We start from the raw sequence: 12,444 nt of genomic DNA on the forward strand, positions 1-12,444 counted from the left end.
ATATTTACATTTACAGTTTGGTTAAATATCTGATTTAACCACATATACGACAGTCAGGTATTTAACACGATAAAGGTTATCTTGTGTTTCTGTTTCGATATTATGTTGCAGTTGCAATGTTACATTTCAACCATAGTGTAACTGTATTTATTTACTTAAAAAACATGTTTCTAAATACTTTGCACCTTCCAATTAACAACTGGTCAAATAGCGCCCCCTTACGGTGCTGTGTAAGTGCGTATCACTAACTCAGTGGGAGAGAGAAGAGAGGACAGGCCAGCTGTCCTAAACAGTAAAATATTCAACTCTTAACAGGAAGAAAGAAGAGCTAGCATTGTTTAATAAACTAACAAGCGCGTGTTTTCAGATAGTGAAATTAATTAAGAATTAAAACAGACGTCGTATAACGGGAAGTTAAACAAATGAAGGTAAGTTTAGCACCGTTAAGCTTTTCTTCGATGGCTTAGAAAGCTAATTGTTTTGGTGCTAACAGCTGCACATTTATCGCCACAGAAACTCCAGTGGAAATGTCTGGGTATGGATAATAAACATTCAGCTCACGGGGGAAAGGAAGACAGCCTGCAAACAGAGTGAGTCCCATACAGCTTGTTTGTCGGGTTTGTTTTTCTGGCCTTGCTTCGTTAGATTGGTATTATGCATATGAACGCGTTCTGAATGAGGAGTGCTTTTGTCTGAAGTGTGAGCTTGCTGTAAAGCCGTGTGCCTACACAGAAGCACCCCGGAGAGAGCTCTTTAAGAGCTGGTGCCGTTTTCCCATCTTGTAAAGGTCACCTGTTGGATAGAACACGTGTCAGAGGTTATCTGCCATATTTGCTCACAGCTGATGTTTACTGCATATGTGAAACGTGGCTGTGTAGAAAAATCATCACCTGATTTTGTTATATGTGGATGGAGAGAGAGATTCTGTAGCAGACTATATCTATTTCCACAGATTAGGCTGGCACAGAAAAAGTTGTCCATAATCCCACAGTGATCATGCAGAGTGATTCATAGAGTAAGTTAATAATAGCCACTATTTTTACTCATGAATTGCAATCTTTATGGCGACATGGTTATTCATTAAATGGAGAAACATTGTGCATTTCTTAGATGAAACTCTCTCTTTTCACCTTAGATTTTCTTGAACTTCTGATACAAGTTAAACAAAAACCAAACAGCTGGAGTGCGGTGTGGGACACAGGGTCCTCTGGTGGGGCATTAGGCTCGAAACATTGGGTGTTTTTGACCATAAAGCCTTCAACTGGAGGGCAACTGGAGCTGCATGCTCCCTGCTGCAAACTTATTGGCGGGTCGGGTGATGAACCCTCTGAGATCTACTGACTAATCTGATAAGTATGTCCACTTGCAACCAGCCAAGATTAGATCCTAACATCTTAAAACCATAAGCGAAAGAAAATGGTCCAGCGTAGTCGGTTCACTGTGGTCAAACTGAAAAGTGCATTCCACAAACTCAATAAGCGCTGCTCTGTGACAGCCCGTGGTGACTTGGTTTCTTGATTAACTGCGTTCTGGAAAGATGTCATGTTGGTCTTAAAGCAGCTTTTGCGCAATACTTGCATGTCACAAAGCCACAACAGCTGCCTACAACTTAATATTGCTTTTGACGCTGTTCTTTTCCTGCCCGTTTTAATTATAAATCCAAGTGATGCATAAAAATCCAGTCCAGAAGCCAAAGCTGAATTTTCATTATTGACTGAATTTTTTTTTTTTTGGGGGGGGGGGTTTCACAGCCATCAGTTTCTCTTCACAACTCATTTCCTTACCATAGCTTTTTTGTGGTCTGATTTACTTGACAGAAACTCTCGAGTGAAATTACAATGCGAGCATGATTTATTCATAGAGATTAAGTTAGATGAGGTTCCCAGAATTGAGGCATTTTAATACAGAGGTATTTGCTTGAAAGTCACAAAGGCTACAGTAGAACTTTTGTTCACAATGTGTTGTTCAGTTGATGTGGGGTATTTCAGATGGCTTTGCCCACCGGAAGTTTAGATGGAATAAAAACAAAACAAATCCCTCCAGTGAATTCTGAGTCTACCGTATTTTGAAAATCCCACAAAGGATGCACACAGGAGATATCTTGGTCAGATGCAGCTAACTTCAGATCTCTGAGCACCCTACCTGTAATGCTGAGCTCAGCATCACTTAATTTAGCGTCTTTTAGTCACTACCTTTATCTCTTTTGATTAAAATGGTCACAACTGTGCATATAAATATTAGGGCTGCCACGATTAGTCGACTAGTCACGATTACGTCGACTATCAAAATCGTCGATGACTAATTTAATAGTTGACGCGTCGTTTGAAGCTTTGTAAGATCCCAAAAGACGCAGGAATAAGTAGTAGGATTTAAGAGTGTAATAACGGACTGAAACAGAAGATGGCAGCACTGCATGCACAAGGATGCCAGCTGCCGTTAAACTCCGAAGAAGAAGAAGCAGTGTCCGGTATCATAGCTGTATCCAAATTCAGGAACCGCATCCTCCTGTGCCCGCATTTGTAGGCCGATTATGTTACAACCAGACGACGAAGACTGTCCAAATTCGAAGATCCCGACAAATGCGCGTTTCATTTCCCCAGATTTGAAGGATGGGTCGGGTGTATACTTCGTGGCCCAACCTATCCCAGAATTCATAGCGCGGCCCTGCTTAGTTTCCAACAATGGCGGCAGCTGGTTAGTTTTAATATTACTCTTTTTATTCTTTCTGGGTCACAAAATAAACGTTTAACATATTTTCAGGCGAGAATGTAGCTGTGTAAACCTCAAATATCTGCTCAGTTTATCAAAACATCACATATTTTCAAAAGTGCTCCGACGTTTTCCGAGACGTCTGTTACCCACCAGCTCGATAGCTAGCCGGGGTTCAAGGCTCACTAGAGCCGTGAGAACACCGGACTCCCGGCAAATCGTTTTCAAACCCACCGCCGTCTTTCGCTACTCAGGTTAAACATGATATATAAGTCACTTAGATAACTTAAAAATGTTATTGTTTGGCTTTTTTCAGTATTTTATTTGTTCCTGAGTAAATCGGTTTGGCTGAGATTAAAATTATAGTTTCTACACAGCTGAATAAACGTCAAGCAGACAACTGATTATCAGAAGTGTGAGATGCTTGAGAACATACTCCAGTGTCCTGTTATATTTTAGATAGCAAGGAGCAGACGGCTGAGTTTATTAAACTTCACCTAAACAATCTCCAGATTTCATTAAAATTTAATAAAATATCATATTATCTTTATTTTTAGTTAGCACATACCTTAAACACTTAAAGCTGTAAGCTAATGATACGTTAGCTTCATAGCATAAGTGCCTAAGTCATTTTTTGGTCAAATTGAGATTTTTGCCTAACTTTACTCCCCTACCACTGCTGCATCATCCTGTCCGTCTGCCTATGTCATTGGCCAATCACAACACTCATAAGAGTCAAAAAACATACTTGCCTAAGTCATTCATTTGACTTAGGCAGTTTTACCATTGGACTTAGGCAGTTTTGCTACAATCAATTTGACTTAGGCAGTTTTGATGTATGCAAAATGGCTGATAAGAAGAAGAGGTTGACCGCAAGTGAAGCCCTTGCTCTTCTTTTTGATTCATTTACATCTGGTAAAAGTTCATATTTTTTTAGTTTTTTGGTCACTAAATGTATTTTCATTCAATCAAAGAGGTTATGACCATGTTAAAAGATTACTTTTTTGTTGCAAACAAAGTATGATGGCTAGCTAACATTAGCGTTAGTAGTGTAGCATTAGCATAGTAATGTAGTACAAGCTAGCAGCTAGCTAACAGCAGCATGCTACCAGAGTAAATCTTTGGCAATTTCAAAGGCAATTTGAGCATTTTCAGCAAGTTTGCAAATTATATTATGTTTCAAACATTTGCTTTTTATTAGGAGGAGAGTCTAAGGACGGGGGACGCCCTGGGTTCATTGTTAATTGTTAAATTGGACTTTATATTGACTGTGTTCAAATGACTGATACTGGTTGAACTCTATTGCCAGTAATATTCATGTAGCCCTTTGAGGCGACTGTTGTTGTGATTTTGGGCTATACAAAAATAAATTGATTTGATTTGATATTAATAGTACAAATTGATTTTTTTTTTTTTTTTACATAGCAGACATTTTGACTACACAAGTAGATTTAGATGTCATCTTGATTTACCATTTTAAGATACTCCAACAGCATTTTATTTTCTGTTGTATCATCAGGAAAGGAAGTTGATGTGAACTTAGAGGAGTTGGTGGATATAGATGAGGGAGAAGGAGGAAATTATGTTGATATGGGGCAACAGACTGATAAGCAGCCAGAGGAAGGAGAGGAAGATGAAGGAGAGGAAAAGAAAGGGGAAGGAGAGGAAGATGAAGGAGAAGAAAAGGAAGGGGAAGGAGAGGAAAAGGAAGGAGAAGGAGAGGAAGATGAAGGAGAGGAAAAGAAAGGGGAAGGAGAGGAAGATGAAGGAGAAGAAAAGGAAGGGGAAGGAGAGGAAAAGGAAGGAGAAGGAGAGGAAGATGAAGGAGAGGAAAAGAAAGGGGAAGGAGACGAAGATGAAGGGGAGGAAGAGGAAGGAGGGGAGGTGGAAGCAGAGGAAGAGGAAGCCAGTCCAACCCCCAGCACTTCTGCTGTTCGTCACAAGCGTCCACTGCCCCATACGTGGAAGAAAAATGTCATCAAAGAAAAGCGTCTGAAGGGAGAGAATTACAAGAATACAATGGGACAGGAGAGACCACCAAAGGCCATGGGCCCACCATGCACATCACAGCACTGCTTCAAGTCAACGAAAAGAAGTTGTGAGCTACTGACTGAAGTTGAGAGAAGAGGAATCTTCAACAATTTCTGGTCCATGCCTTCCTGGGAGACACGCAAGGTGTATATCCAGACTGTTGTTGAAAATGTGCCCATAAAACAGAAGAAAGGTGGTGTTGATTCAAGGAGAACAACATCTCTGCTATACCACCTGCAACTCTCAGATAGATGCAAAATACCTGTGTGCAAAAATCTTTTCTGTTCCACACTTGGTATTGCCCTGAGAACCATTGGATCATGGTTAACTGCAGGCATGAAACCCAACACTCATACCCAGCCCAACCCCAAGATCAACAAGACTGGTCCTCATATGCCAATATCAGATGGAGACCAGGCCTTCCTGAAAGAGTGGCTCTCTGGAATACCTACAGTCCCATCCCATTACTGCCGCCAGGTTCCCTCTTATCAGAACAAGAAGTTCCTGGAGCCAGGAACAGTTTTGAGAGAGCTTCACAAGGAATACCAGAATGCTGCCAATGAGAATGGAAAGCGTGCTGTGAGTGAGACATACTTTCGGAAGGTTTTTGGAGAGCAGGATTACTCTGTGTTCATTCCAAAAAAAGACCAATGTGACATCTGTGTAAGCGCCAAGGTAGGAAATACAGATGAGGATGCTCTTGCTACACACTTGAGATTGAAGAGTCAGGCTCAAGCTGAAAAGGCTGCAGACAAAAATGAATCCAGTGACACACTTTCAGTGTGGACAATGGACCTTCAACGCGTTCTTCTTTGCCCCCAGACAAAAGCAAGTACAATGTACTACAAAACTAAATTACAGATGCACAACTTTACCTGCTTCAACATGAACAACAGAGATGGGTACTGTTATGCTTGGGAAGAACATGAAGGCTCCCTCAGCAGTGAGGTTTTTGCACATCTGCAGTCCAACCACTTTGAGTCTGTCCTACAGGCCAACAGAAACATTGAGAAAGTCATTGTCTGGAGTGATGGCTGCGGGTATCAGAACCGGTGTGCTACCATCAGCAACGCCTACCTTTACCTGGCCATGAAGCATGGTGTCAGCATTGAGCAGAAATTTCTAGTTGCAGGCCACACACAGATGGAGTGTGACTCCATGCACAGTCTAATTGAACGGCGCATTGTGCAAGACGTTTACACTCCACGAGATTACGTTGTCATCTTTGAGGCTGCACGCATTAATCCATCCCCATACAGGGTGACTCAACTATACCACAATGACTTCATGAAGTTATCTGGCACCTATGTCACCAATATTCGACCCGGCAAAAAAGTTGGGGACCCCACAGTCCATGACCTCCGGGCTTTGCAGTACTTGACTGATGGACGGATCAGGTACAAGCTGGATTTTGAATCTGACTGGGAAGACCTGCCTCGGCGCATCAGCATACCCGACAACAAGCCATTCAAGTGGATCCCACTCTTTCCTGCTCAGTTGCCCATCACCCTGAGGAAATACAGTGACTTACAGTCAATGAAAAATGTACTACCAAGAGTGGCCCACAAGTACTATGATGATCTTCCTCATCAGTAGTATACATAGCCTACCAAATAGTACACACACACACACGCACGCACGCACGCGCACACACACACACGCACACGCACACGCACACACCCGCACACGAAGAGAAAGAGAGAGAAGAGAGAGACAAACACACACAGACAGATACAAACACACATAGACACACGCACACCTCTTTTATGAGCCTACAGGCCTCCTCTGCAAATTAATGGGTGGGTGAAGTGAGTAAGTCTCCTTACTCTAGCTGCCATTTTGTGATTAAAATTGAAAAGTTACAGTGTGTTATGGTTACATTATAGTATGTCATGTTCATTTTATAGTTTGAAGAAAAACTGCCTAAGTCATAGGCATAATCTGCCTAAGTCACTTTTATTAGACAAAAGAAATGATGTTGGGTTTTGTTCTTTTTCCATACTTTTCCTCACATATACTTAAATGTTCTGTGAAAATATCAATTAAAAATATGCATGTGATATTTAGAAAATTAGTTTTTTCTTGTTTTCCGAAAACACAAAAAAATGACTTAGGCAATTATGCTATCAAGCTAACGGATAGTTATATAAGAGCAGATGCTGCTGGTGCATCTGCTCTTATCCAATGGATGCATGATCTGATTAGTCGACTAATCGCAAAAATAATTGGTGACTAGTCGACTATCAAAATAATCATTTGTGGCAGCCCTTATAAACATACAGCTTGTGTCTAAGTGAGTCTGCTTGGTCACCTGACGGATAAACGCCTTCTGAAATTCTTTCTAGAGATAGTCGAAAGTTTGGTCATATGAATGCCTTTCTGCCTTTAGATCAGGAAACTTAAATTTGACAAAGAAAAGAAGCTGTCCAAGACTGTTCAAAGACCCCCTCTCAGTATTAGACATGATTTAGGGTCAAAATTTATGGTTTGTATTTAAAAATGTTAAAGTTTTGTAAGTTTTAGAGTCCTTCTTGTCAAATAACTTTCCAATTTTCTGATCTTGGAGGGTTTTTAATATCTGGCATCAGCTGAATTAGGAATTTAGCTTATTTTATTTTGCAGGGACTATTAGAGTGAATGATTTTTATTGTGCGTTTACTGTAAATTACAGCAGCACATCATCTCACCCTCTGCTCCTGCTTCCTTGGAAGTTAGCATTTAAAAATGATTACCGATTTCTTGCAGAACTGGTGCAGTTCTCTAAAGAGCTGTTGTCTGTCATGGTCTTTATATCCAAGCTTTACCAACATGTTGCTTCAAATGTTTTCTCAGAGTGCTTATTTAATAAGTTAAGTTTACAGAACTGCCAAGACTTTACCTAATGTGAACAGGGTTTTTTGTCAGATTATATTTTTAATCAGGCATGAAGAGATTAGAGGTTTGTTCTGAAGTCTAATTTACATTAGTTTTGTGCATTAAAACGCAGAGAGTTGTGGGCTGTGAGTAGAGCAGGGCGATATGGCCAAAAATATTTATCACGATATATATTTGAAAATTTGCAATAACGATATAACTGACGATATAATTGATGCGAGACAAAATACAACTCCACAACATTACTAGCGCAAAAAGACAACCTTCCATTTATTTTCACTTAAACAAGAAGCTGGTTTTTATGTACATTAAAGCTTTATAAAAATTTAACAGTGCAAATGCAAATTCCTTGCTGAAAGTTTAACCAAAAGGCATTTCCAGTAGAAATGGGCTGACATATCCTGAGCATAACCATGTATAATATCCACTGAAGTTAAAAAGAGGTGCTTTGCAACATTAAACTGCAGTGTGCAGTACGCATTTTTCGGACCATGAGGTGCACGGGATTATAAGGCACATTAAGCGAAACAAAGCAGTCAGATAAATCAAACTTTATTAAACTCATTCTTCTTGCTTCCTCCACTTCTGTACCATTGATTCATTAATGTTGAATTCTCTGGCAGCTGCTCTGTTCCCATGTTGTTGCAGTATATTAATGACTAACCTCGTATTGTGGATGGATTATCTCAGTTGTTCTCCTGACTGAAGTTTGGTCCGTTTACAGTATCCTGCCATGCGATTGCATTTGTCTCTAACCATGAGGAACCTTCACGTTAACTTTTATAAGTGGAAAAGTGTTAGTGTTCGTCCTCCAGCTTCACTGTTTATGTTATGCTAACATAGCTGTGTCGCTAGCGATCACGTAGCACATCATTATATATCAGCTAGCCCAACTTCAGTAACCCTACAAACGTCACTGCTGTTTAGTTTCCTGTCTTCATTTATGTTGGAAGTGATAGCAGAGCTGTACGTTTGATTTTTTTTTTTCAGAAATCTCTCAGTCAGAACATGCTATATCATGCTTAGGTAACTAGCGAAACTAGCGAGCTAACTTCCGCTAGCTTGCTGCTAACTTCTAACTCCGTTAAATGTAATACATTTTGTTTTCATGGATGCCTGGAAGTTAAACTTCATAGTTACACCTGGTAAAGCAGCAATGCTGATCGTTTTATTAAAGATGAAAGAATTTAGACAGTTTTTAACTCTCAGTGCAGCGTTCGTTTGACCTGAAGAGGGGGGTTTAGGACCCAGATTACTCCCAGATTTAAGAGCATCTTAGTCCGACAAATACGACAATAACGACGGCCGCTTGCATGTTCTGCAAAAAAAAGTGCTTTGTCGTGTATCTGACGGACAAACACCAAACCAGTTCCACATCACTGAAGTTGCACCATTTTTACAAACCAATTCTGGTTCATCTGTTTCACTCAACAATCAGCCATGTGCGTATGAAAACAAAGGCACTGCGCATGCGCGTTTTACTTATATTCTATCGCGATATTTCATTTTCCTATCATTGTCTAACATTATACTGGTATTACCGTGAACGGTATAATATGGCCCAGCCCTAGCTGTGAGTCATGTGTTGCTCTGGGGACATTGCTATTAGTCCACTGTGCACTCACTCACTCCCTTTTGGTGATGGCAAAAATGGCTCTGGGTAGGTACCAATAATCTAACCAGTATAGGGAAGAAACTGAATGCAACACCTTCATAGCTAAAGCAGAGTCTTTCATTTGGATTTTTCCACGGGATAACACCACCATATGATGAATCTTTGTTACTCTTGTCAGCTGTATACATAGCCAGTCTTGGAAATTTGTGTGTTGCACCTGTAATAGCAGCAGCATGGTTGACTTCTCTTGTGAGAAGAGGTGCACATCACTCAGATGTGCCTTCCCATGGAAGCTTCACTACTGTTGTGTGGTTGTTGTTTTTTTTTTAAGCTAAGTGCATATGTACTAGTTTTTTCTTTTCTTTTTTTTTTTTCTTTTTTTTTACGTTTCGAGTTGTTTAAACTTGAATGCAAAGGCCATACTGCGAATGTGTTAGATGTTTTAAATGTTTGAAGTACCAGACATCTAAGTATAAACATCAGCCTCAGTCTCAGGCATCAGGGTGGAGCAGATCGTCTGGGCTTAAATCATGCGAGTATAGTGCTGTCAGAAGGGTACAGACAGCATTCATCACATTCCTCAACAGATGCCACAGACGTAAGACCAGCACGCCTTAAATGCATTGGACCTGAACCTGGGGCAGGCAAAACCGAGGAAATCAGAGCTGACTGGGGCACTGACGGAGAATGCTTTGAGGTAAAAAAAAGAAAATTACTGTTAAGCAGACTTCTTACCATTTCCTCGTCTGCTGAGCTGCACCACCCAAACTGTATAAACAGACCTGATGAATATGTGTGTTGATGGATGCAATAGCACGCATTTCAACAGCAAATTAAACTGCACATGGCAGTATGGAATGTACTAGCATTAAAGTTTCCTATTATGTCTGTTTCCAGGTTTCCCTTACAGTGTTAGATACACTGCATGAAACAACAAAAAAAAAAGATTTCCCACCTGGCCTGAAAAAAAAATTCCAAGGTTTAGATGCACTTTTTAATAGGAATGATGTAAAATGTAAAGTATTTAATTTTTTTGTGTGTGTAATTGATGAAAGCAGGGTTATTGCTAGTTGTCTTCCTTGACCAGTTTTTATAGGGTCCATTTTAATATCCCATTGTGGAGAAGTGGTTGTGCTAGACCTTTGAAATGTTTTAGGGTAAATGTATGGACTCTCAGGGGTGTAGCTCAAGTTAACACAGAATGATGGATTGAAAGATGTAGAGTCTCTGGCAGCAGATTTGGAGGCCTGTAAAAACCACAGCTTTGTAGGTATGGGACTGATTTTTTTTTTTTTTTTAGCATATTCTCATATACATAGCACATTATTTATAACAGTCCAAATCAGGTGACTGGTTTGACAGATATTACAGTTTGAATGTGGTAGGAAAAACACACATTTTCATCTAACTTTAGAATAATATTCCCAAATTACAAAGCCAAGTTCCAAATCAGAATTTCTTTTTATTTGTAGAAAGGGTGAAGTTAATACTACGGCCAATATGCTGCTGCTGCTGATGATGGTGATGAACTCTCTCCAAGACGGAACATTTCCATGTAACACTTTTTAAAGCAACTTATAAGATATTTCCGGAAACACTTTTGAGATGGTGAGAGTTAGAACAGTTGAGTTCCACATGCAATCAGAAAAGTAAAGATTCTTGGAATTCAAAAAAAACCCCAAACACCCCAAACAAAACACGCCAGTGGCGCAATTGCTGGACAACACACTCATAACTGGCTCTGTTTTAGTTTTTCGCTAACTGCTTTAACACAGCCAAGGTCTTTGGACTGTGGACTTTGGAGCACAACATACCAGCACTATTACTTTTTCCTGACTCAGAACATGTAGTGAGCTTTAGCTTGTGGCAAAGATAATCAGCATACATTGTTTGTGCATTGTTCTGCTTTTGAAATGGTTCTAATTTCTTTTAGCTTTTAAGAATTGTTTCAAAGGTTGGCTGTGATGAACAGCCAGGCAGTTGAGATTCTTTCGGGACAGTCATCATATATTTGTGTGAGCAGAATGGGTTTGAAGCTCTCCACATTTCTGCTATTCTTAATTGACCGGATCTAATGACATTATTTATGTTTTTTTTCTGTGAATAAGGACTATTTTCTTGTAATTGGATCACATTTGAAATATGTAATTGGTTGATGTCAGTGCTAGGCATTCATTCTTTGCATAGTTCACAACTGCTATTTGTGGTATTTTAAGCTTTAAAGAGCTCGTTGACATTTTGAACGATTGAGATGTACTGCCAAAAAAATAAAATAAATAAAAAATCCCAAATTCCACAGCTTTCCCAACCTCAGTCCTTCATGTTAAGATTTGTCACATTTGTCAGTTTGGGATTTTCCCAGGAATTTTCAAGAGATGTCTAAACTTCAGAGGAAAAACAAAAAAATGTAAGAACAGCACTGTGAAAACACAACGTGGATTATCTGCCATCGTGAGCAGGGATAAGGCGCACGGTTCTTAAAAGAAAACAATCCAAAGAATTTGCATGTGCAGAAACTTCCAGCTCCAAGATGTGTTCCTGAGCGACTGAACAGGAAATCTTGACTTGGAGCGAACATAAGCATCTTTTTTCACATTTCATTTTTAACATTTTAACATTTTGTCTCCTTTTTCCTGTTCCTGTCTGCCACTGGGGCAAAACACCAGCAGGAGAGGGATTGTGTTTGATTGTGGTGGACCAAAACCCAGACTACTGACCAATACGCACTTTGAATCGGGCTTCGAAGGATCAGATTCAAAGTGATGGAGTGGAGAATGGAAGCAGGCAGATCTCTGTGGGTTGGAAGACTTTGTGAGTTGGGAAAGATTTTTGCCAGAGGACAGCGAAGTGGATGGCATCTGTGGTCAGCAAGGCATTGCCTTTATTTCCTTGGATCAAAGTTAGCCAGGACTCGGTCTGTTTAAAGTAGGCTTTCTAAAACTCTAACTTGGCAGCTTTTAACTTGGAATAATAAAAATACATCTGATTTGTAATGCACCTTTCATACAAAAATGCAGCTTTGTTGCCATGTTCCCAGTGAGCAGCCATTTCTTAACCACAGTTTTTGTTATGTGTACCCTTGTGGGTCACATGCAATTTTGAATAGCTAAAGACAAGATGGAACTTAAAAATATACAAACGGCTTCCTGCCGACTAAAGAATTCAGGTCAGCTGTTTACATGGGATGTGATTTTATTCTAGTCTTGTGTTTAAAT

At 39.9% G+C, this 12,444-nt stretch overlaps 1 protein-coding gene and 1 long non-coding RNA gene across 5 annotated transcripts in view; both read left to right on the forward strand.

Moving 5' to 3' along the window:
- Positions 1–236: 236 nt before the first annotated feature.
- LOC309691086 overlaps positions 237–12,444 on the forward strand; it is a 115,200-nt gene continuing 102,992 nt past the window's right edge. For 3 of the 4 annotated variants that reach the window (XR_014271881.1, XR_014271882.1, XR_014271883.1), the window contains exons 1-2: positions 237–428; positions 514–590. This is a non-coding gene — a long non-coding RNA (uncharacterized lncRNA). Of the gene's footprint in view, positions 429–513; positions 591–9,816; positions 9,927–10,126; positions 10,161–12,444 lie in introns of those variants that run through there. The other variant, XR_014271884.1, reaches the window with a different exon arrangement.
- Positions 3,317–6,374, forward strand: LOC309690210 (uncharacterized protein). The gene is made up of 2 exons (XM_082507135.1): positions 3,317–3,624; positions 4,229–6,374. The coding sequence occupies exons 1-2, from the start codon at positions 3,555–3,557 to the stop codon at positions 6,334–6,336; spliced, it is 2,178 nt and encodes a 725-aa protein (XP_082363261.1). The 5' UTR covers positions 3,317–3,554; the 3' UTR covers positions 6,337–6,374.

Source organism: Aulonocara stuartgranti, assembly GCF_965226115.1.
Source record: "Aulonocara stuartgranti genome assembly, chromosome: 16".
NCBI classification, from domain to species: Eukaryota; Metazoa; Chordata; class Actinopteri; order Cichliformes; family Cichlidae; genus Aulonocara; species Aulonocara stuartgranti.

What these genes read in the sequence shown, in the direction of transcription:
- LOC309690210 (XM_082507135.1), top strand. Translation starts at nt 3,555, where the DNA reads ATGGCTGATAAGAAGAAGAGGTTGACCGCAAGTGAAGCCCTTGCTCTT. An exon ending in TTTTGATTCATTTACATCTG is followed by an intron (nt 3,625 to 4,228) that starts GTAAAAGTTCAT and finishes TTGTATCATCAG; the next exon opens with GAAAGGAAGTTGATGTGAAC.